This window comes from Leopardus geoffroyi, chromosome B2 (assembly GCF_018350155.1).
Source record: "Leopardus geoffroyi isolate Oge1 chromosome B2, O.geoffroyi_Oge1_pat1.0, whole genome shotgun sequence".
Taxonomy (NCBI): Eukaryota; Metazoa; Chordata; class Mammalia; order Carnivora; family Felidae; genus Leopardus; species Leopardus geoffroyi.
In genome coordinates, this window is record NC_059332.1 from 99,881,147 (window position 1) to 99,907,249 (window position 26,103).

Sequence of the window (26,103 nt, forward strand, 5' to 3'; positions counted from 1 at the left end):
TCGCCAAAGTGCTGAAAATACTTCCAGGTTTATATAGGGAAAATGTGGGGCAAAGATGGGCGGGTACGTGCAGGTGGGCAGTGAAGGTCAAATCAATCACTGCTGGAGTCAATCACGGGTGGGGGTTTTGCTGGCTCAGGGCTGCCCTCATCGCTCTAGTGGGTCGTTTCAGTTCCCATCAGAGGATGCTTTGCCCTCAGGGTCTTCCGCTTGAGCCACAGACAAACTGGAAAGAACCCAACTGGAAAGTTTGAAGTCCAACCGGAGGCAGCCAAAGTCCTCTTTTAAGATGTGAAAATCAACACTTCAAATTGAAATTCGTGTTTTTCACCATACTACTTAAGTTTCTGCCAAACCTATACCACTGAGGAATCTTCTTTTGAGAAAATTTCAGTTTCGCATGTTTTCCTGGCTGACCTTAACTACTGTGATAATAGAAAATGTGATATTGTGATATAATAAGAAATATATATTTTGGTCTTCCTCCAGGATTCCTGGCTCATAGCTCCTAAAAGCCTTGCAATTTCCTAAGTGTTTAGAGCATAGAGTCATCTTTCATTATAATATTTGGTTTGTGTTCCTGGAATAGCTCCAGAAGGATAAAAGTGAAAGAACCGCTTTTGTTATTCATAACAAGCCCCTTTCAACTACACTGCATTAAAGAGGTGATGCTTAGAAAGTCCCTGGATAACCACTGGATGGGGGCTGGTTGATAGGGGGAAAACCAGGTGATGAGAACTTTCACTCCACCCCTCAACAGTACCCACATCCCCAAGAAGTTGGTTGGAAGTGGAAAACCAATGGTCAACAACTTATTCCATCACACCTACCTAATGAAGCCTCCATAAAAAATCTCTGAAGTACACAGTTCTAGATTGGTCAACGGGAATACATCTGCTTGCCAGGAGGGTGGCACACCTCAAAACTCCATGGATACAAAAGTTCCTGTACTCCAGACCTTCCAGACATAGACCCAGCTCTATTTATTCTTCATGTGGCTGTTCGTTTGTATTCTTTAATATATTCTTTGTAATAAAGTAGTAATCTAGTAATGAAACTGTTTCCCTGAGTTCTGTGAGCCATTCTAGCAAATGACTGAACCTGAGGAGAGGGTCCTTGGAATTCTCAATTTGTAGCTGAGTTGGACAGCAGTTGTGGGTGACTTGAGGACCCACCACCTTCTACTGGGGTCTGAGGTTGGGGGCAATCTTGTGAGACTGAGCCCTTAGTCTGTGGAGTCTGCACCAACTTCAAGCAGTTAGTGTCAAAATTGAGTTAAATTGTAGGATATCCAGCTGGCGTCGGAGAATTTGTCAGGATGAGGGAAAAAACCCACACATCTAGTGTCAGAAGTGTTCTGGAAAGTGTCGGATTTAAGCAGAATTGTGAATAGAAAGAGAAATAGAGTTTTCCCTTGCAGACAGTCTATTTAATAATATAGTAAGTATCCCTGCTAGAACCCAAACCATTCAAACCATTATAATCCACAATCTCTGAACTACATTTGAAAGAAAAAAGAGAAGTCTTTTAAAGGACTTTACTTGAAACTTTAACCAGCAAGGCACATAAATCATAAAGTAAAAAGTCAGCTCTTAGCTATTAAGATTTAATTTTCTGGAGCACCTAGGTGGTTCAGTCAGTTGAGAGTCTGACTCTTGATTTTGGCTCAGGTCATGATCCCAGGGTCTTAGGATCAAGCCCCGCATTGGGCTCTGCACTGAGTAAGGAGCCTGCTTAAGATTCTTCCCCTTGCCCCTCTCCTCTACCCTTGTTCTCGCTCTAAAATTTAAATTTTTTTTTTTTTTTTTTTTTTTTTTTTTTTTTAGTAAAAAAAGAATTAGGGGCATCTGGGCGGCTCAGTCAGTTGAGCGTCAAACTTCGGCTCAGGTCATGATCTCGCGGTCTGTAGATTCAAGCCCCATGTTGGGCTCTGTGCTGACAGCTCAGAGCCTGGAGCCTGCTTTGGATTCTGTATCTCCTTCTCTCTCTCTCTCTCTGTACCTCCGCTGCTTACTCTCTGTCCCTCTCAGAAATAAATATTTAAAAAAAAAAAAAGAATTTTCTTTTAAAAGTTTCCATGAACAAAAACTAATTGGTTTGTATAAAAAATCAGGTAAACCTAATGTTGTCAAATGATCCATTTCATAAGAATGTCAACCTAAGATCAAATTTTAGTCACTAAAAAGCTAAAAAACAAGAAATTAGAAATATAAAGCTGCTGCTCATCCAAGAAAAAAGATAAATACCAATAAGAGCCAGCCAAATCAACTTAGAGGGAAACAATATTTTTTCTGTTATCATTACATCACCTTTAAAACATAAAAATTAATATAATCCAATAGCACAGCACATTTATAATAAGAGTTGTAATAATAGCTACATTTATATAGTACTTAGTACGAGGCAGGCACCACTTTAAGAGTCTCAACTGTATTGACTCTTCTAATCCTCACAATCTGCTGTGAAGCAGATACTATCACCATCTCACTGTACAGAGGAGGACACTGAAAACAGGGAGGTTAAGTAACTCACTCTAGATCACACAGCTAGGTAAGTGGCAGATTCAGGATTCACCTGGATCTAGGAAGTCTGTGTCCAGAGTCTGTGTTTTTAATCACGATAGCTTCATTTCTTGTTCCCCTTCTGGAAAAAGGGAATAGCATGTGTCAGATGCAGAAGAGGAAGATGCATTGGAAGTTCAGTAAGGCTGGTTGAAAACAGGTGAAAGCAAGTTAAAGCTGAAGGAGAAAAGAGGCAGGGCCAGAGCAAACAGAGCAGGTGAACCACATTAAGGAAACTGGACTTAATCCAAGAAAAGAAGGTTTTAAGCAATCTGTGTGTTTGTGATTCCGTGTTTCAGGTAAGTTGAAGTTGAAAGGACTGTGGTGTTGTCTAAATGGAGATGCCCAAAAGGCATTTGGATGAACCAGTATCTTAGAAGGGAGATGTGGACAGGAGATGGAGAGGTGAAAGCATTTAGAAAATGAAAGCATGAGAATAGCAGAGGACAGAACCCTGAAGAACATCATTTAAGAAAAAGGATCCTACAGTATTAACAATGTAAACTACGTGATTTGGTGCTTAGCACTAAGTGGTTTCTAATTATTTACTTTATGCTTCTCTTTCCAACTAAACACTAAGTTCACTGAAAACAATGAATGATACCTCCTATAGGCCTTTGCAAATCCACAGCATTTAGCATATTAATGGCTATTTGTGGGATACTTAACCAAATGAGATAAGGCAAAGGGATAAATACTTGATTTTACTTGATTTTAGGAAAATCCTTTTTAAAAGATTCCTTTGATCTTCCATTCCCCCCCCCCCCCCCCCCCCCGAGGCTTTTGCTCTCTCTGCACTTGCTACATTGACTGCTCTAACCCAGCAAAGATAAGCTTCGGGACTGAGGACATGGGAGTCATGCAGTGGTTCTGTGATCCACTCTCATACTCAAAACCTAATAAGCAAATCCAGTTGAAATGATTTTAAGAGGAAAATGGAGGAGAGGGGTTCTCATTTAAAATAAAAGACATGGGGCGCCTGAGTGGCTCAGTTGGTTAAACACCCGACTTTGGCTCAGGTCATGATTTCACAGTTCTTGAATTCAAGCCCCGCGTCAGGCTCTGTGCTGACAGTTCAGAGCCTGGAGCCTGCTTCAGATGCTGTGTCTCCCTCTCTTTCTCTCCCCCTTTCCTGCTCACGCTCTGTCTCTCAAAACTAAATAAACATTAAAAAAAAATTTTTTTTTAATAAGTAAAAGACAAAATTTGTTCTATTGCATTTTTCTACTGTAGCAGAAATTTTTCTTACATTTTTATATTATACTGTCAAATCACAAAATATTTCCTGTTTGTGGCCCTCTGTCTTTCCCATGGTTATGAACCTCCCTGATCTGTCTTTCCCCTTATTAATCCTATCCATTAAGACAAGGTCAAGCTTTCCAGAAATTTTGTGAACACTTTATCTCTTCTCTGCATTCATCAAGCACATCTCTGTACTATACACATGACATTCATCACATGCCACTTCATATGGTACTTTTCCACAATGTGTGACTTAGAGAGCATGGGATATGGAATTATACACCTATTATATATACTAAGTCACACAGCTAATAAGTTACTTACACCCTCAGGTTACCAGTTTTTGCATTTATGAATTGAGAATAATAGTAACAACACTACACAACTATTTTGAAAATAATTGAGATCACATTTATAAAATGCTTAGCATGTGTCCAGCTAGAGGCTCAATAAATGTCAGTTCTTTTTTTTTAAGATTTTACATATATGCGCAATCTAAAAACCAAAACAAATGAAGAAATAACCCCTAAAATAAACTTAAATACAGAGAACAAACTGGTGGTTGCCAGAGGGAAGGTGGGTGGGGAGATGGGTGAAATAGGCAAATGGAATTAGGAGGTAGGAACTTTCAGTTATAAAATAAACAAGTCATGGAGATTAAAAGTACAGCATAGTGGGGGGGCGCCTGGGTGGCTCAGTCGGTTAAGCGTCCGACTTCGGCTCAGGTAACGATCTCACTGTCCGTGGGTTCGAGCCCCGTGTCGGGCTCTGTGCTGACTGCTCAGAGCCTGGAGCCTGTTTCAGATTCTGTGTCTCCCTCTCTCTCTGACCCTCCTCCGTTCATGCTCTGTCTCTCTCTGTCTCAAAAATAAATAAATGTTAAAAAAAAAATTAAAAAAAAAAAAAGCACAGCATAGGGAATACAGTCAATAATATTTTAATAACATTGTATGGTGACAGATGGTGACAACACTTATGAAGAGCACTGAATAATGTATGGAATTGTTGAATCACTATGTTGTCCACCTGAAACTAATATAACATTGTATGTTAATTGTACATCAATTAAAAGAACATATAGTGCAGTATGGGGCGCCTGGATGGCTCAGTTGGTTAAGCATCCGACTTTGGCTCAGGTCATGATATCCCAGTTTGTGAGTTTGAGCCCCGCGTCGGGCTCTGTACTGACAGCTCAGAGCCTGGAGCCTGCGTTGGATTCTGTGTCTCCCCCCTCTTTCTGTCCCTCCCCTGCTCATGCTCTGTCTCTCTCTCTCAATAATAAATAAACATTAAAAAAAAAAAAAAAAAAAACATATAGCACAGTAAAGCAAAACAAGAATTCAGGAACCATGGAAATTCACCCTTTTAAAATGTATATTTCAGGGGTGCCTGGGTGGCTCAGTCCATTGAGCATCCGACTTCGGCTCAGGTTATGATCTCACAGCCCGTGAGTTCGAGCCCTGCGTCAGGCTCTGTGCTGACAGCTCAGAGCCTGGAACCTGCTTCGGATTCTGTATCTCTGTCTCTCTCTGCCCCTCCCCTGTTCATGCTTGCCTGCTCACTCTCGCTCTCTCTCTCAAAAATAAGTAAACATTAAAAAAATTGCAAACTTTCCTTAAGATAATATGAAAGAAGAAGCCTGTGAGTAAACATTTCAATTAGAATGCTTAGGAAGGGATACAGGAATATGAGTTTTTGGCAAATATCAGCAAAAATGAAATGTAACATTTGAAATTAACATTTCCTATATGGATAATAGTTTTCTGAGTGGAGGTGTCATCATGTGCGCCTTCACAGCTATCACAATACCTAGCAACTAACAATCAAATATTTTATGGATTAATTGATAAGAGGGCTGATGTTATTGGTTATCTACCTTTTCTAATAAAATGGAGGTTTACAGTAAGAGTCTCAAATTAAGTTTTTCATTCAACAAATAGTTTTGCCTATGGTAGTGCATATTGGACCCTACAAGGATTATAACAATATATTGAGGTAAAATCTTCGTCCTACAGAAGTTCACAAAAGAGTGGAGGAACTAAGTAATGTGTGCAGTTACGATATAACATAAAATATAAAAAACTGCCTGAATCCCATGATTTAAAATATTTTTAAAACCATCGATTTAATCCTATCTTTCTTACAGAAGATTCAATGAGAGGAAGAGAGTGGGAGGAAGAGTCCTCCTATGACCTAATATGAGCAGTACATTACATCTCTTATACTATTGATTAGGATAATCTATTAAGATTGTTATACTCCATGGAAAGAAACTAGATGGCTTCCCTAAGATCAGAAAAAGGCACTCCTATTCAATATCATACTGGAAGTCCTAGCTAATACAGTAAAATAAGGAAATAAAAAGTATACCAATTAAGGAGGAAGAAACAAAACTCTCTGCAAATTAAAACACAAAACAAGATAGACCCACTTAAATATAGTCAAATGATCTCTGACAATGGGACAAAGGATATACCTATTGGAATGGCCAAAACCCAGAAAATCAAATGCTAACAAGGACGTGAAGCAATAGGAGAGCTACTTAATTGTTGGTGGAAATGCAAAATGATACAGCCACTTTGGAAGAGTTTGGCAGTTTCTTATAAAACCAACATTCTCTTATCATACGATCCAGCAATTACACTCCTTGGTATTTACCCAAATGAACTAGAAACTATGTCCACACAAAAACTGGCACATGAATGAATGTTTATAGTAGCTTTCCTCATAATTGCCAAAACCTGGAAGCAATCAAGATATCCTTCAGTAGGTGAATGGATAAATAAATTGTGGTCCATCCAGACAATGAAATGTTATTCAGCACTAAAAAGAAATGAGCTATCAAGCCATAGAAGGGCATGGAGGAAGCTTAAATGAAGGAAGCTAATCTCAGGCTACATGCTGTATGATTACAACTATGCCATTCTGAAAAAGGTAGAACTACAGAGACAGGAAAAGATCAATGGTTGCCAGGGACCCCAAGGAAAGAAGCCAGGGATAAATAAGTGGAGCCCAGGATATGTTCAGGGCAACAAAATTACTCTGTTTGGTGGATACATATGATTATACATTGTCAAACCCACAGATTATACAACCCAAAGAGTGAACCTTAAGGTAAACTGTGGGCTTTCATTAATAATAATCTAACAATACTGGCCCATCAATTATAGCAAATGTACCACACTAATGCAAGATGGTTAAGGTGGGGGAGTAAGGGGGTAAATGAAAACTCTCTGTACTTTCCACTCAATTTTTCTATAAACTTAAAACTGCTCTAAAAAATAAAGACAATCATTTTTGAAAAAATATTTTAGAACCATCTATTTCATCACATCACATCTCATAGAAATTGGGGGATAAGGACATGCGGAGGAGAGTCTTTCTCTGCCTTGATAGAAGCAGAACTTTTACCTTTATAAAAGTTCTTTTATCTTTAATTTTATATCTTATATCTTTTATGCTAGTGCTTAGGGTAATATATGGAGATTCTCAACTGGTAACAAAATATACCACACTCAGGTTAGTTAAGCAAATATAAGGCTGCATAATTCAACAGTAGTGAATATAGCCAACTAGCCTGAAAATGAAGCATGAAAAGGCCTTCAAGAAATTACTTCTAATACTGTCAGTAAATAGAAAATATCCTCCAACCGGCCACTGAAAAGTAAAAGAAAGGAGAAATGGCCTAAGAGGTAAAATTGCAGCTAACTACAATAAACAGTCTGAAACTCATTTATCTCCTCATTAACTATCTCCTAGTTAATAAAACCTTCTCTGAATAGGAGGAAAGTGAAAGAAATAGTTACACTCGGTTGATTATAAAATGGAATGATCCTGTGTTGGGCACAGAGTAGAAATTTACTAAATATGTACTACCCTAACTTCACATAAGGTGTACAACCTGCATTTAAAATATAAGGTATAGCCACTATAGATGAAATTTCCAGAAGAAATAAGAAAGCCATTCCTCTAATCCCATTCAGAATCCATCTAAAAACTAGCCACATTATGAACATTATGTCTAAGAGTACAACATTTTGTCAGCTGCTATAGATCTTTAAAAGCAAAACAAACGACAACAAAAAGCCTCTATTCAAGCATCATCGAAGAAAGTTCGTAAGTGGTTTTACAAATTCACAGAAAGTACTATCTATACTAACTGGCACATAAAAGGTAAAACGTTTCTATTGTTTAAAAAAAAAAAAAAAAAGTCAAAGGAGCATTACCCCGGAAAGGTGTGTCACATTATTTTCTTTAAAAGTAACTCATTAAGAAGGTCTCTATAAAAACATATTTTACAAATATGTGGGATGTGTTTGTTTCTCTCCTGAGACAAGAACTAACTTGAGAGAAGAGCATATTAACACATTCTGAAGAGAGAAGTAATTAACATATTGGAAACTAACATTTTTGGCACATGGGACCTACAGCAAGAATGTCTATCCTCTAGTCATGAGTCATGGACTAGGCTGCCTCTATTGTGAAGCAATCTTTCAGTAAAAGGAGCAGCAGGGAAGAATACAACATATGAATAATGCCTTGGACAACGTCCCAGGAAGAAATCATCACGAAGCTAGGTCTGAGAAAGCGAGGCAGTAGAAACCATACATTATGATGCTCTCTTTTCTTAATCACTCCTACTCTTTAGTTAACAGCAGAGAGTGAAATTCAGTCTTTAGCTCTATCTAAAGTTTTATATTTTGTACGGATTTTAATAATACTAAATAAAATTATAGAACCTGGTCTTTAATTTTGCGAATTATTTAATGCATCATTATAAATTATTTTGTGGCGACATTTGTGACGAGTTCTCACCTGTCACATACCCACCCCGGCACACACACACAGTGACACCAGAAGGCAACACTCTGCTTTACCTTCTGCTGAAAAGTCTGCTACCTCCAACGCTTGAGGTCCATACACGAAGCCCTCCTGGAATCTATGAACACAGCAGAGGCAAAAGGCAGAGAAGTTTATGTAGATTTAAAGTTACACTGCCCAAAACATAAAATGCCAAATGCCTATCACAAGTCTACATATCTGCCAAGGAAATCAGATCTCAGATTTGACAATGAGCAAATCAACAGTATACTGATAATATTCAGAGTTCATTATATGTTATGCAGCTAATTGCATGAAAAAAAAAACAAAAGTTGAGCCTTATTTAATTGATATTCTCACCAAAAGAAGTGACTTGTACTACTGGAGATACTAAGAGGAGCAACAAGGTAGGAATTCATATATGCCGAAAGTAACAAATTAATTTTTAAAGTTACGTGAGAGAGGGGGGGCCTGGCTGGTTCAATTGGTAGAGCATGCAACTCTTGATCTCAGGGTCGTGAGTTCAAGCCCCATGCTAGATGTAGAGGTTACTTATAAATAAATAATAAGTATCAATAAATTAATAAATAATGAAATAATGTGAAGAGCCAATACATACATTAAGAATATAAGAGCAGTTAAGCAGAAAAATATTCTTCACATCATGAAATGTGATAGACCCTACAGCTCAAGGTACATTCTTTCTAGGACCCGAGATTGTTGGGGCTACAGAAGAAAAACAATTAGAAACAGATCTGGAAGAGGACAAGGCAGAGGAAAAAGGGAAAAGTAGAACCGTAAAGATATTCTAATGCCAAGATTTAATTTAAGTTGGACGGTAATGTTGAAATGAGCAAGGTACTACATATGCTAGGCAGTAAGGGAGAAATCTACCTTTTCCAATATTATAAAATAAATATAAGTATGAAACATGAAAAGCTTTTCAGAGAACACCCTTGTAAAAAAAAAATTAAGGATATAATCAGGTAAAATCTTTAGAACTCAGATTTCACTCATTCTTTTCTTTTGTAGGATAAAAGACTTACAAAATGCAGCTGATGTAGATGGGCAGGAATTAGATAATTTTACTAGCTATTAAATTTAAAAGAGAGGGGGGGCGCCTGGGTGGCGCAGTCGGTTAAGCGTCCGGCTTCAGCCAGGTCACTATCTCGCGGTCCGTGAGTTCGAGCCCCGCGTCGGGCTCTGGACTGATGGCTCAGAGCGTGGAGCCTGTTTCCGATTCTGTGTCTCCCTCTCTCTCTGCCCCTCCCCCGTTCATGCTCTGTCTCTCTCTGTCCCAAAAATAAATAAACGTTAAAAAAAAAAAAAAATTTAAAAGAGAGGGGGTGCCTGGGTGGCTCAGTCGGTTAAGCGCCCAAATTCGGCTCAAGTCGTGATCTCACAGTTTGTGGGTTCAAGCCCCGCACTGGACTCTGTGCTGACAGCTCAGAGCCTGGAACTGTTTCGGATTCTGTGTCTCCCTCTCCCTGCCCCTCCCTGGCTCACACTCTGTCTCTCTGTCTCTCAAAAATAAACATTAAAAAAATTTCTGTTTAATTTAAAAGAGAGGGGCATGTTATCTTTATGTAATATTTAGAAATCCTTAAAAATGTCATCAAATAATTAGGGAAGAAGAAACAAAGTGTTGCCTTAAAACATGTTATGTCAAGGAAGAAACAATATTATAAAACATTTGCCCTAAAGTCAGATGGCTTCAGTTCAAGTTCCAGATAAACCATTCAATTACTTTGAGACATCAAGCAGGTCACTTAATCTCTTAGCACAACCAGAGTTGTTCAATGAGGACTCCTTCACCATCTCACAGATTTATACTGACTATCAAATGAAATAAGATATTAAAAATCACAGAATGCTATATTTTGTAAAAATTTAAATCAGTGCATCTGACTTAAATTACCAACTTAATAAAAGCTGTTATAGGGGCACCTAGGTGGCTCAGTCAGTTAAGCATCCGACTTCAGTTCAGGCCATGATCTCATGGTTCATGAGTTCAAGCCCCGCATTGAGCTGTCTGCTGTCAGCTCAAGAGCCCACTTGGAATCCTCTGTCTCCCTCTCTCTCTGCCCCTCCCCCACTCATTCTTATTCTCATTCTCTCTTTCTCTCTCAAAAATAAATAAGAATTTTTTTTTTTAAGTTCTTAGAGGGAACACAGAGCACCAAACCAAGGAATCTGGGGAACCAGATGGGGAAGGAAGCCCAAAGCAAAAAGACTAAGCTGACCAAAAGAGCCTACAGTAGTTGTCAGGGCTAAATGGCAGCCTGAAAAATCACAGTCCCCAAGAGACGGTTGTACCATATTACTAATTTAGCTATTTGCCCAACATTATCTGCTTCAGATTTATCTTCTCTAAATTCCCAAAACAATCTTATAGACTGCACCCTCCGCTAAAACACTGCTTGTGACATTCTAAGCTAAGGATCTAGGACACTAAGTTACTTATTTGCATATTGCATATATTTCTAAAAACCAAGCTGATAAGATCCTCCCCCCCATAAAACAATAAGGGCAGCAAAGTCTACTATGAGATGCATGATGTGCCACGAACAATTCCAAGAGCTCCACAGGTATTAAGTCATTTGGTCTTCACAACTCTGAGGTATTATCCTCACTTTACAAATAAAGAAACTGAGACACAAGACCTTAAGAAACTTGCTTAAACACACACAGCCAGAAGTAGCAGATGTGCAATTCAAACAGACTACTTAGTCACTGTATCATCCAGACTATAAACTAAAATCATATAAACCAGGTACTTCTCTATATGTAAGAAACCAAACAATTACAAATGTTCCTAAGTATTCAATCATGCTATATAGATTCTTCAGCATTTGTAACATTTTCCTGGGAACTTAAAATTCAAATGATTGTTGTACAAAACATGTTAAAAACAAAAAGGGAAATGTTTATGACTCCAACCATGAGTAATATATATATGGTCATACATCTCCAAATAACATTAAAATAATACTGGTGTTAGAGTAGCACCGGTGATTTTGTTCCATTTTTTTAAATCGCTGCCATATGGGGCACCTGGCTGGCTCAATCAGTAGAATATGCGACTTGATCTCAGGGTCATGAGTTTGAGCCCCATGTTGGGCAAGGAGCCTACTTAAAGTTAATTAATTAATTAAATAAATAAAACTGCCGCCATGTGATTATATAACTTACTCTTAAATATTTTGTAAGCTTTAAAAAAAATTCAACACAATGAGATACTATCACACGCCCATTAAGATGGCTACTAACAATTTTTTTTTTTTTTAAGGTGGAAAATAGTGTTGGTGAGGATATGGAGAAATTGGAATCCCTGTGTGTTGTTGGTGAGAATGCAAAATGGGGTAATTGCAAAGAAAACAGTATGGCAGTTCCTCAAAAATTTAACAATAAAATTACCATAGTATCTAGCAATTCTACTTCTGGGTATATAGCCAAAAGGATTCAAAGCAGGGACTCTCAAAGAGATATTTATATGCCCATATTCATAGCAGCATTATTCATAATAGCCTAAAACTGGAACTCAACCAAGTCTCCACTGATGGGTAAATGGATAAACAAACTGTGGTATAGTTGAGGCATACCTCCTGTAATCTCCAGTGATGGAGGCACCCACTTCACTGGGCACATCATACAAGCCTTAATGAAAGACTTGCAAACTTCTCTGAATTTTCATTGCCCTTATCACCCTCAGTCATCAGTCAAGGTTGAAAGAACTAATGGGATCCCCAAACTTAAAACTTCTAAACTTGACGAAACTCCTGGACTTTCCTGGCTAAGCTATTGCTTTTGATCTTGCTGACTGTTCCCAGTTTCCCCTTTGGAAAACAAACTCATTCCACATGAGAAAATCACCAAGAGACCAATGTCTATCACCTTCTGCTGATCCCTTGTTATTTCAGCCTAGTATGACCAGCTACTATAAGTCTCTAATGTCTTACTCTCAAGCCTATCATTAACAGGTTAAAGAAGCCATCCCAGATCCCAATTCAAAGGATCCCATGGGTCACATTCTAGGCCTGGTGACTGGATATTCCAGAAACATCATCAGAGGACACCAGCCCTCAAACCTCGTTGCAAGGGACCTTACCAAGTGCTCCTGACCACGGACACTGCTGCAAAATTAAAAGGCGTTGAGCCTTGAATACACATCTCACAAAAGGCTCCACCCGACATCCAGTGCTGCACAGACAGGGGAGACCTGCCAAATCAATTTGATGAGGAAGAGAAGTAGTTGACATCAAGGTAGACTGTTACTGCCCAGGACAATGGATCAAGATTTCATACTTTAACTAAACATGAAACTCTTTCTTCTCTTCCTTTCCTTTCCTCTGGCATTGGCTTGGAAAGATAACATACTCATCTTTACCTCCCAGGCCATAACTAAGGAGGTAACTTCTGGAAACTAGAACAACCATTTATATCAGGCTAGGAGAAAATCTATGCCTCTAACTTTTTTTTTTTTTAATTTTTTTTTTTTAACGTTTTATTTATGAGACAGGGAGAGACAGAGCATGAATGGGGGAGGGTCAGAGAGAGAGGGAGACACAGAATCTGAAACAGGCTCCGAGCAGTCAGCACAGAGCCCGACGCGGGGCTCGAACCCACGAACAGTGAGATCGTGACCTGAGCCGAAGTCGGACGCTTAACCGACTGAGCCACCCAGGCGCCCCTCTATGCCTCTAACTTTTATTAAGCAAAATAAGACATCTCACTGGCAGGCTCCCCTATACTTAACATTGCTGACTTAAAAAGGAACTAGCAGGAGATATTCACGATTCAGGATTCACTTCTTTGACAGGTCCCTATTTCCCTGGTTAGGGATAAATGTAATGAGGCTATGATCAAGAATTTCTCCTTAATTCTTAAAATTATTGCAAAATCTGCAAAAGCAATAGCTGCCCAAAAGAGATCCTTAGACTTTCTAGCCAGAGTTTTTCTTGATAATAGGATAGCTCTTGATTATCTTTTAGCTGAGCAAGGAGGTGTTTATGCTATAGCCAATACCACTAGCTAGTTATACCTGGATTAACATTTCTGGGGAAGCTGAAACTTAACTACGTAAGATCACTGGGCAGGCCACGTGGCCAAAAAAAAGGTGACTCATTCAACAGGTCTTTCTTTGATCCATATGATTTAATTTGTTTGGGTCTTGGGGACCATGGCTCCAAAATGCACTCCAAACATTAGAAATTATCCTGTTTATAGTAATCGTAATAATCTTACTGGCAAATTGCATTCTCAAAAAAACTCTAAGCTCCTGTTAGCAGCCACTAACCACCAAGCAAATGATCTCCCTAAGACAGGGATGTCAGGCAAAACAACAACAACAACAACAACAACAACAAGGATGACTGACTTAAAAACCGCAAACCTGAAGCTGTTACTTGTGAATATCACAGAGATTAGGCCAAAAACATGACCTATGGATACCACACAAAGAAACAGCAACAACAACTATGGGAACTTTCCAGAGCAATAGCTGAGAGTAGTGCCAATGCCTTAAATTTTGAGCACATCTCTCAGTTAAACTGAGAGTCTAATCCCAAGGAGGTAATTGTTAAAAAGAAAATCAAAAGTCCTAAGAGGCATCACTTAGTTTAAGGCCCCAAGTCAGTAAACCAGGGCTTAACACCAGATCTAAATGTAGTTTCAACTTCCCTAGAAATGTAAGTCTTAACTAGTCAGTCAAAAATTTTCTGATCGTCACCACTGAGGTGTGCCACGGGCCTTCTCCATCCCTCAAAAGAAGATATGGTGATCTGCATAATAAGACCTCCAGCCCATTCCTTTAAGGACACATGATCTTGCCTGAAACAGTCCTTTCTTCTGTTTTGCTTAGAACTCTCTTGCCCCACCCTCTTTCCTATAAAAACCTTCCATTTTGTTCAACTCCTCAGAGCACCTCTCTACTTGCTGGATGAGATGCTACCTGATTCATGAATCATTTAATAAAGCCAATTAGATCTTCAAACTTTCTTTTTTAATGTGGTATAAACTTGGGGCACCTGGGTGGCTCAGTCAGTTGAGCACCTGACTCTTGATTGCCACCCCAGTCGTGATCTCCTAGTTGTGAGATCAAGCCCCGAGGGGGCTCCACAGGGGGCATGGAACCTGCTTGAGAGTCTCTTTCTCCCTCTCCCTATGCCCCTCCCCCACTCACACTCTTGCTCTCAAAAATAAATAAACATTAAAAAAAATAAAATAATGTTTTAAAATGTCTAAATGTGGTGTATGCTTTCCGACACATACTACAACATAGATTAACCTTAAGGATATTATGCTAGATGCAGTAAGTCACAAAAGGACAAACACTGTGTGATTCTACTTCTATTGAGGTAGTGGGCAAATGCATAAAGACAAAGTAGGATGGAAGTTGCCAGAGGCTGGGGGAAAGGGAGAAATGTGGAGTTATTCTTTAAAGATACAGGGTTTCCGTTTTGCAAGATGAAAAGAGTTCTGTGGATGGATGGTGGTGACAGCACACAAAAATATGAATGTACTTAATGCCACTGTACAGTTAAGAATGATTAAAATGGTAAATTTTGTGTGCATTTTACCCCATTTAAAAAAAAAAGTCACAATGTGCCAAGTGTATAAAACCTAAAGTATAGAGCAGAAAAATAAAACCACTCATTATTTCATCTTCGAGAAAAACTAATTGCAAATCCCCTTTGAATGTATGCTACCCAGTTGAAAAAGCCATGCTGGATAGTTTTTTGGAATGTAATTCCTATCGATGCCATTCTTATCAATGTTCCTCGTTAGTACCAAAATCTTTAATTTTTCTAAAAGCGTGGAAAGATTTGTAACTCAAGGATTAAAATCATTCAAGCACGATTTTTACTCCCAGAACTTGAACAGTATGGTATCAAAACCATGGCTTCCACCCTCTAGGTTTCCCCGCAGAATAGCTTCTCTACTTAGTTACCGAACAGTTACATTTCTTGCATTTCAAGACTATCAACCAAATCTCTTCTGTAAGAGACTAAGCTACTACTACTTAGCAGCTGTACTAAATTGGTCTCCCCACCTCCAGTCTCAATCCTCTCTGTGGCAGACACTGCTGGGGGTCTATATACCTATTCTCCCTTTACTGCTCAGTAACAGACTCTGGTTTTATCCTGGGCACCATGCCCCCAAGTAATAGTGTACCCTTTCCAGCCTTCCCAGCCGCTAGGACTGGCCAACGAGCTGTAAGTGGAAGTCATGGATTGTGACCTTCCAGAAAAGCTACTTGAAGGGAACAGACTTGGCTGGGAGTGTGTCTGGTACTGGGACACGATGGGTGGCACTCTGGCCATCATTTTGGACTGCAAGGTAATAGAAGCGATGCCAATGGACGGTGAAGCAAACAGAAGGAACTCAGTCCTTGATGATCCCAGCTTCATCATACAAAGAACAACCTGTAGGCTTCTCATACCACCCTGCCTTTGCACAGGTGCTTGCAATGGCTTTCTCCTGAACCTTCCTCCTCCCCTCCTTCAAATCCCAGCTCCTCCAAAATATTCGCCTGCTGCAGCCACCACCAACACAGGTACAGACAACACATTCATGTACCAAATGTGAACAGACAGTCTTCCTATGTTTACCTTTTCTAGGCGGGTACTACAATATTTCTCAATTATAATGTAAGGTTGGTTTTCTTGTCTGCCTTGTCACTAAAGTAAAATTCCCTGAGGACAGAAACCATCAGAAATTCTTTGGCTTTTGATAGCCCTTCACACAGGGTCTAGACTATACAGAAGTACTCAATAAATGTCAGGTGAATGAATCAAGTTCAGAGAAATAGTCATTCTTGAGCCCTTCAAAAACTTCATATTCTCAAACATTTAAAAGCACACTATTGCCTTCATTTCAAGTCATAAAAACTCTGATAATAAGGAATATATCAGAAGACATCAGGATTTTAAGCCAGTTGGTAATACTGTACTTAATTTCCTTAACTATAATGTATCATTTCTCTTCCAAAACAAACCAACTATCCTGAGAGGATAAATCTTTTTTTTTTTTTTTTCAGTACAACTTTTGAGGTGTTCAAGAGGAGAAAGCAATAGAGAACATTTTCTCTCTTTGCAAGACATCCCTCCGACAAATAGGACCATTTCTGTGCCAAGCATTATACTAAGCAATTAAAATACAGAATAATGAGCTCTTTGAAAGAGAACAAGCCCCAGGGTATTATTGTGAGTGCATCTATCCCCATTTCCACAAGATGAGAAAGCCTAAAGGAGATGGCATTTAGATTTTTTTTTTTATTTTTAAGGGAAAAAATGAAACTTTTAAGAGATTTTGGTTTCCCCCTTTTTATGAGCTCAAGTTTGTTTTTATGTAAAGCAGAAGGAGCCAGTGTCTTTTAGTGCCCCCTATATATCACTGTACCAGGTTCTTTATATACATAATTTCAACTAAGCCTCATAAAACTTCTGTGAGATAGTTCTCCACCTCATTTTAAAGGCTTCACGAAGTACGTGATTTGTGAAGTTAAACAGCTAGGATCTGAACTCAGAAATGCCTGCTTCTAACAAATGCTGTCCATTACATGCTAGCTCATAAATTCTTAGATAGAAGCATAAAATACAGGAGCCAAGAGAAAGTTATCAGTAAATAACTCACCAGTTAACTAAGCTTGCATATGCTTCATCGCTGTTTATCACTTTTTGGTTGGGTGCAAGGAAGCCACTTTTTAAATGATGAGAAAAAAACTGACTTTAAAGAGCACAACTGGCTGGGAGGTGCCTGGCTGGCTCAGCCAGTAGAGTATGCAACTCTTGATCTTGGGGTTCTGAATTCAAGCCCCACACTGGGTGTGGAGTCTACTTAATTTAGAAAAATGATAATAATAAGTAAATAAATAAATAAATAAATAAATAAATAAATAACACAACTGATAGAACCAAAATTCAAGTTTCTGAAATAAGCTTTAGAGTATAAACAAAAACCAACAGCAAAATTTCAAAATGTATCTTTCTCATTACTATCTTAATTCCTTCCAGTATAAATACAAGAAAACATTGCAGGGGACAAGGTCTCTCCTAAATCCTAGGTATCCGTTATACAATTTCAACCCGTGACCCTAAGGAAAGCCTGCCTATTCTCACACATACTATTTAGAATAATACCTCAGGTGAGTAACTACATCCATTAAAAGGTTACTAAAAATGGTAGTAATAATTATAATAGAGATAAAGAAAATAACTCCAGGGAAAAAGATTAACTTAACACTGTGTTATAATTCAATAACCTTCACCCATGTCTTCTCAAACCTCTATGCACATCTTCTCAAACCCCAAAAGTAGTGTATTACTGTGATACTACATGTATATTCCAGGCAACATTTCATAAGAGGTTCATGAAAGGATATAACATAAAACTGAACAAGAAGTGTCCAGAAATGGCAGCATTTCAGCTAGATTAAAAAATGTCCCAACAATGACGACTGCTCAATGCATAGATGAAAAACCAAAAGAAAAAAGGAGTGAAATTTCCTTCTATGGGACCATTTAAAATGCAGAAATTCTTATCTGTATGAAAGTTCGTGGTTAATCCTATCTGAAAAAGCAAGAGAGGTTGGCATTGGTGACCTAAGTCTTTTTCACCAGGAAACGAACGCCTCGGTTCCAAAAGCCCCAGCCATCAGCCAACCAATCATCTTTTAGTTACCTGGATACTGTGGATCCTTCACTGTGTCCCAGAACTCAGAGTCTATGCTAACACTGCATTACTGTGACAATAACACTGAGCCAAAGTGTCTTACCATGAATTCTACAGCCTTCTTTCCAATGATGAGAAACACAGCAGAATCTGGTGAAAGCAAGATCCTACTCAGAGACCCAAACAGCCCTTAATTCACAGTCAAAAAAATGTCTGCAAATAACCTGCCCAAGTGCCTCCCTCACCCCACTCCAATCTCAGTTCCTCAGAATAAAAAGTGAAAGATGCGAACAAGGACTTTGTAAAATGTAAAAGTTATGCTACAGTGGGGTGCCTGGGTGGCTCAGTTGGTTAAACATTTGACTCTTGATTTCAGCTCCGGTCACAATCTCAGGGTGTGTGAGTTCAAGCCCTGCTGCGGAAACTGCTTGGGATTCTCTCTCTCCCTCTCTCTGCTCATACCCCATCCACTCTCAAAACAAACACACATTAAAAAAAAAAAAGAGGGGCGCCTGGGTGGCGCAGTCGGTTGAGCGTCCGACTTCGGCCAGGTCACGATCTCGCGGTCCCTGAGTTCGAGCCCCGCGTCGGGCTCTGGGCTGATGGCTCAGAGCCTGGAGCCTGTTTCCGATTCTGTGTTTCCCTCTCTCTCTGCCCCTCCCCCGTTCATGCTCTGTCTCTCTCTGTCCCAAAAATAAAATAAACGTTGAAAAAAAAAAAAAAAAAGAAAGAAAAAGAAAAAAGTTATGCTATAGTTACACACCAAAACAGAAGCAACTTCTCAAAGGAAACTGCTACCCTGAACTAATTTAAGAGAGAAAAATTAGTAAGAGAAAAATGTATGATATAATAGCTCTTATCTTGTCAAAATAGAATTGAATTACTTGTAGCTCCCCTTCTAAAAAAAAAAAAAAAAAAGCCTGGAAACACAGGATGAAAGTAAGAACTACAGACACACTTCCCAGTCGAATTATGCCATTGGCAAAACTGCTATTTTCCCTTTTTATACCACTTCAAGTGACCCCACAATTTGATCCCAAGTTCTGAGAAATCCACTTAACCACCATTCCGGCCACTTCTCTGGGGGATCCTCCAGCCCATTCATCCAACTGGTCATTGAATCCCATCTATCTCCTAAACAGCTCTTGAACTGTTACCCTAGCCTTGCCCACTTCCTACTCCCACAGCTGCTACTAAGAAATAGGTCTTCATCATTTCTCACTTGGACCTAACAGCCTCCTACTTCTACTCTCACCCTCTTGTCTTCTCCACCATCCACACCACTGCAAAACTCATCATGCAATTCCCCACCATGAGGCTACACACCTAACTGCTAGCAGTGGAGAATTCACTCTCGTGAATGAATGCCTACTTTTTGTACTATTAATCTGCATTTTACAACAGTATGTTGTTCCTTTTACAATCAGAAAAAAATCTACTATTTCCATTTGGGGAAATATTAGAATCTCTTCCATTTGGAATCCATTGCTCCACTTCTCCATCGGGCTAATGGCCAAATTCTGAAGTCAGGCACACAATGATCATGTTCTGCCTTTCTCAAACATACTTCCAACCTCCATCCCAAGTACCTACACAAGCCATCCTGAATTACTTGCTGTTGTGTTTCTTTTTTTAGAACTTTATACATTTTGCTTATTCTGTGTAGAATACAGAGATGTAACAATAATCTTGAGTCTGTTCCTAATAATCAACCTGCCTCCTACTGGTAGTTATTATCAAGACAGTAATCTAGAAGAAAATACTCTCATTTTTACCTCATTTTGCGCATGCTATTCCTAACTGTAGCCTACAGTCCCACAGCTATACCAACCCACCAAATTCTTTCCTTGTAATCAAGAAAGCTGATGTTTCTAAAAGGATAAAATAAGATGATGCTTAGCATCTGTAGCCTAAGAGATAATATAAGAGGAAGACAACACAAAGTGCTGAATCTGGGAAGAAGATGCCAGTGGAGTAGAGAAAAATAAAGCAAGGACACTGGACAAATGTGCAGCATAACTTTTCACAGAGTAGAGGGTTTTACCAGAAGTGTTATAAATTTTCTTATCAAGTAAAAACACATTACAGTTAAGCTTGAAAACAGTGGGAATACCCATATTACTTGCCCTCCTTCTTTTAGCATGAAAATTCAAAAGTCGGCCACTTTTTAAATGCACATGATTGGCTTTACCTTCCTTCAGTTCCTTCCACTACATAACAAGTACCAACAATCAAATGGAAATTAGACACTATGTAAGATCTCTTCTTTTGATTATAAATTACAAAATTGTCTCTTTCAAATCATATAAAATATAGAAACAAAACCCAGATTTTAAAAAATACAAACCAAACACATGAAAGAAATCAAAACATTTCCTTCATTTGATTGTGTAATTGGGTCAAATGAAAGCAGCAAACAGTATGACACAATACAAATATCTACCTAAAGAAAAAGATAGGAAAAGAACAGGGATAAAGACAGTTCAATGGGTTACAATGGTTGAGAAGCAAATCTAAGGATTTTCATACTTTATGTGCTACATTATAGGCTTGGTTCTATTACAAATTACAAAATTATAATGTTCTTAGCTCTAATGATGATATTATGGTTATGTAGAAAAATGTGTTTATTTTTATGAGATGCATACTAAAATGTTAAAGTATATAGCACCATGATGATTGCAACTTAACTTTCAAGTGGTTCACAAAAATATATATGCATACATAAACACATTTACAGAGAAAGCAAATATAGCAATCTGTTAACTGTTTAATATGGATCCGGGGAAGGCAAACTACAGCCAGGCCAAATCCAGCTGTGCCTGTTTTTGTAAATAAAGTTCTGTTCAACACTGCCATGTCCATTCATTCACCTGTTACATGGCTGCTTACTCACTACAACTACAGAATTGAGTAGTTGTGACAGAGACTGGCCTCTAGAACCTAAAATATTTATTGTCCCTTTACAAAAATACAGAAAATATCTAGCCTTTCACAGAAAAAAAAAATTGCAAACTCCTAATCTAGACAGTGAATATACAGGTGATCATAGGACTAAGTCTTTAAACTTTCCCGTATGTTTAAAATACGTACAATTTTATACACGAATCTTTTGATTTCTCAAGAATACAGATGATTATAGGGGCACCTGGGAGGCTCAGTTGGTTGAGTGTCCGCTCTACACTTTGGCGCAGGTCATGATCCCAGGGTCATGGGATCAAGCCCCACGACAGGCTCCACACTGAGCATGGAACCTGCTTGGGATTCTCTCTCTCCCTCTTCCTTTGCCCCACCCCCCCCCCGGATGTGTACAGGCATGCATGCACTCTCTATATAAAACAAAAAGTCTTTCAAAAAATAAAGAAAGAAAAAATACAGATGAATACAGAAACAGATCATTGAGATGGCTTGGATGCAATCATAATCCTGATATGACACTGAAAAGAGTTACTATGCAGGTTATGGTACAAAAGGAACAACTCTTTAAAACAGCAATTCAGTGATATCTATTTTCACACAGAGCTATCCTAGTAGGAATTTATCCTATAGAAATACACGAGCATGAAAAGACTAATAGTAATAGCAGTGCTTGTTATCTGCCAGACCCTGTTGCAAGCACTTCGCCCGTCATGCGATCCTTGCGACAACCCTACAAGGTAAGTACTACCATTATCCCCAGTTTACAGATGAGGAAACTAAGACACAGTTAACCTGCCCAAGTCAAACAGCTAAAAAGTGGTATAGCTGCAATTATGAATCCAGATAATACAACTTCAAAGCCCAATCTTAATTGCCATACACACTGCTTATTGAAAAAAGCACAAAGGAAATGAATGCAAAATACCCAAAAGATGAATACAAACAGCCAATACACAATGAAGGCATTTAACTTCCCTGGTAATAAAACAATAATAATATAGATAAAGGCAAAATATCATCTGCCTATGAATTTAGGTAATCAAGCAAAAGCCATGTGGGCAAGGACAAAGAGAAAGAGAGAGCACTGAGCCCTTTTGGTAGTGTAAGTTGGTTCATCCTACGTGGAGAAAGTATTTGGCAATACATTGCTAAACGGGCAAACCCTGTGATCGAACAAGTCTGCTTCTAAGAATTTATTATAAAGGAATAATGAGACACAAGTGGGCAAACATACTAAGCATTATTTATTCAGTAAAAATAACGAGAAAACAACATATTCATCAATAGGGGATTAATCATATTAAAATATTGCCAGACAATGGAATACCATAAAGCAAAATGATTATATGGATCTATATTTGCTAACACAGAAAGATAACATCATTTAGCGTTTAGATTTTAAGAAATAAGATTAGGGGCACCTGGCTGGCTCAGTCAGTAGAGCACGTGACTTTCGATCTTGGGGTTGTGAGTTCAAGCCCCACGTTGGGTATAGAGTTACCTAAAAACTCTTTTTAAAAAAAGATTGAAACTGGGCACCTAGGTGGCTCAGTAGGTTGAGGGTCTGACTTTGGCTCAGGTCATGATTTCACAGCTCATGAGTTCGAGCCCTGTGTCAGGCTCTGTGCTACAAGCACAGAGCCTAGAGCCTGCTTCGGATTCTGTGTCTCCGTCTCTCTCTGCCCCTCCCTTGCTCACTCTCTCTCTCTCTCAAAATAAACATTAAAAAAAAGAAGATTAAAAAAAGATTACCATTACATATGTAAGATAATCTTATTTTTTTAAGTTGTTTTTGTAAAGGTGAATATGTGTGTTTGTGTACATACCACAAATGAAAAGACAGAAAGAAGGAAATGCACCAAAATATTAAGTAATTATCACTTGGTGGGATTTTGAGTGTTTCTTACTTTCTTTCTCATAGCTTTCTTTACTATTTAATTACTTTTGCAGATTATATGACTTATATAATTTTTTTTTTAATTTTTTTTTTCAACGTTTTATTTATTTTTGGGACAGAGAGAGACAGAGCATGAACGGGGGAGGGGCAGAGAGAGAGGGAGACACAGAATCGGAAACAGGCTCCAGGCTCCGAGCCATCAGCCCAGAGCCCGATGCGGGGCTCGAACTCACGGACCGCGAGATCGTGACCTGGCCGAAGTCGGACGCTCAACCGACTGCGCCACCCAGGCACCCCTTCTATAATTATTTTTTAAGCAATTTTTAAGTTTATTCAGAGAGAGAGCGTGCACACACAAGTGGGGGAGGGGCAGAGAGAGAAGGAGAGAGAGAAACCCAAGTTGGCTCAGTGCTCCATGCTGAGCCTGATGTGAGGCTTGATCTCGCAACCATGTGATCATGACCCGAGTCAAAACCAAGAAGCGGATGTTTAACCAATTGAGCCACCCAGGCACCCCTTATAATTATTTTAAAAACCATATTCAATTTAAAATATTTGCCTTTTACAGCTCAATAATCATCAGTTCCATATATATAACATGCATAACCATTTCCTTTTATAATATGTGGTGTGTTTTTAATTAAGAAATGCAGAAGAAAATAAAAAGAAATTCAGAACAATTTGTTCTTAAAGACTTCATGATACTCTAAAAATATAAGACACTAAAGGATCAATGATCATCAAAATTTCATGTTAAAAAATTAGTAGCAGGATTAACACATGTATTACTTATAATATAAAAGTATCATCTCCTTTATTCCTCACAACTCATAAGGAAAAGATACCATCCCCATTTTACAGATTTCTATTTTCAGACCCTAATCCCTTCCAGTTCCTCCCAAGGTAGAAAAAAACTTTTTATACACATTTACAATGTGCTAAATGGGCAAGGGGCATTAAGAAGGACACTTGTTAGGGTGTTATATGGAGGGGATGAATCACTTGATTCTACTGCTGAAATCATTATTGCACTATATGCTAACCAACTGGGATGTAAATTAAAAAATAAATAAATAAATATTTTTTTTTAAATTTAAAACTTTTGTGCTTCAAAGGACACCATCAAGAAAGTGAAAAAGCAACCCACAAAATGAGAGAAAATATTTGCAAATCATAAATCAGATAACAGCCTAGTATCCAGAATATATAAAGAACTCTTACAACCCAACAACAAAAAGAATAAAAAGAAAACCCAATGAAAAAATGGGCAAAGGGCTTAAATAAACACCTCTCCAAAGAATATACGCAAATGGTCAAAAAAGCACAGGAGAAGATATTCAATATCACTAGTTATTAGGAAAATACAAATAAAAACCACAACGGAATTCCAGTTTACGCCCACTAAGATGGTTAAAATCAAAAAGACAGACAATACCAAATGTTTGGATGTACAGAAATTGCAACTCTCACATTGCGCATGAGAATGTAAAATGGTGCAGCTGCTTTGGAAAACAGTGTGGTAGTTCTTCAAAATGCTAAATACAGGGCAAACATAACCCAGTAATTCCACTTTTTTACGCCCAAGACAATTTAAAATATAAATAAGTAAAAATTTCTACACAAATGTTCATAGAGAATTACTCGCAGTAGCCAAAAAAATGAAAACCCAAATGTTCATCAACTGATGAATGGATAAACAAAATGTGATATATGCATACAATGGAGTACTCTTCAGCCATTTAAAAGAATGATGTGCAGTTGACCTTCAACAAAGGTTTGAACTACATGGCTCCATTTATATGCAGATTTTTTCAAATATATGAATAGTACTGAAAATGTATATTCTTTATGGCTTTCTTAACTTTTTCTTTTCTCTAGTTTACTTTATTATAAGAATGCTACATATTAAACATAGAACACACAAAATATGTGCTGATCAACTGTTTATGTTATCGGTACAGCTACTGGTCAACAGTAGGGGATTAGTAAAGTTTTAAAGAAGTAAAAATTCTAAGTGGGTTTTCAACTGCATGAGCGTTGGTGCACCTAACCCCTGCATTGTTCAACAATAGTCATACATTCTACAACATGGATGAACTCTGAAAATATTATGCTAAGTGCAAGAAGCCATACACAAACCACATATAGTATGATTTCACTTACATGAAATGTCTAGAAGAGACAAATCCAGAGACAGAAAGTAGAACAGTGTTTCCAGGAGCTAGGAGAATGGGGAAATTGGGAGTGACTGCTAATGGGTACAGGTTTTTTTTGGGGGGGGGGGGGGGACATGGGGGGCAATCATGAAATGTTCTAAACTTGGTGATAATGATTACACAACTGTGAATACACTAAAACCACTGAACTGTTGTGGGGAGGGGAGCATCTGCCAAGATGGATCTAAATAAATATTTCATCGATGAAAAATCCAGTACTTATCAATCAATATCTTAGAAAAATTATAGAAAAGTGCACCCTGACAAATGATGATAATTAATTTGCCATCATCAATCTCTTCATTAAAGATTATGGATGGGGCACCTGGTGGCTCAGACAGTTAAGCATCCAACTTCAGCTCCGGTCATGATCTTACAGGTGGTGAGTTTGAGCCCTATGTTGGGCTCTGTGCTGACAGCTCAGAGCCTAGAGTCTACTTTGGATTCTGTGTCTTCCTCTCTCTCTGCCCCTCCTCTGCTCACACTCTGTGTGTGTCTCTCTCTCAAAAATAAACATTAAAAAAAAATTTTTTTTAAGATTATGGATACTCGGGGTGCCTGGATGGCTCAGTCAGTTAAGCCTCTGACTCTTTTTTTTTTTTTTTTTTTAAAGTTTATTTATTTTTGGGACAGAGAGAGACAGAGCATGAACGGGGGAGGGGCAGAGAGAGAGGGAGACACAGAATCGGAAACAGGCTCCAGGCTCTGAGCCATCAGCCCAGAGCCCGACGCGGGGCTTGAACTCGCGGGGCTCGAACTCACGGACCGCGAGATC

At 38.6% G+C, this 26,103-nt stretch overlaps 1 protein-coding gene across 8 annotated transcripts in view; it reads right to left on the reverse strand.

Moving 5' to 3' along the window:
• Window positions 1-26,103, reverse strand: part of CDK19 (cyclin dependent kinase 19) — a 196,413-nt gene that overhangs the window by 138,148 nt on the left and 32,162 nt on the right. For 2 of the 8 annotated variants that reach the window (XM_045499282.1, XM_045499290.1), the window contains 2 exons: window positions 8,681-8,742; window positions 2,575-2,643 (listed from right to left, as the gene is read on the reverse strand). The exons of 2 other annotated variants lie outside the window; for them this stretch is intronic. In XM_045499282.1, coding sequence (XP_045355238.1) covers window positions 2,575-2,643; window positions 8,681-8,742 — 131 coding nt within the window. 4 more of the 8 variants (XM_045499283.1, XM_045499287.1, XM_045499284.1 and 1 more) reach the window with 3 other exon arrangements.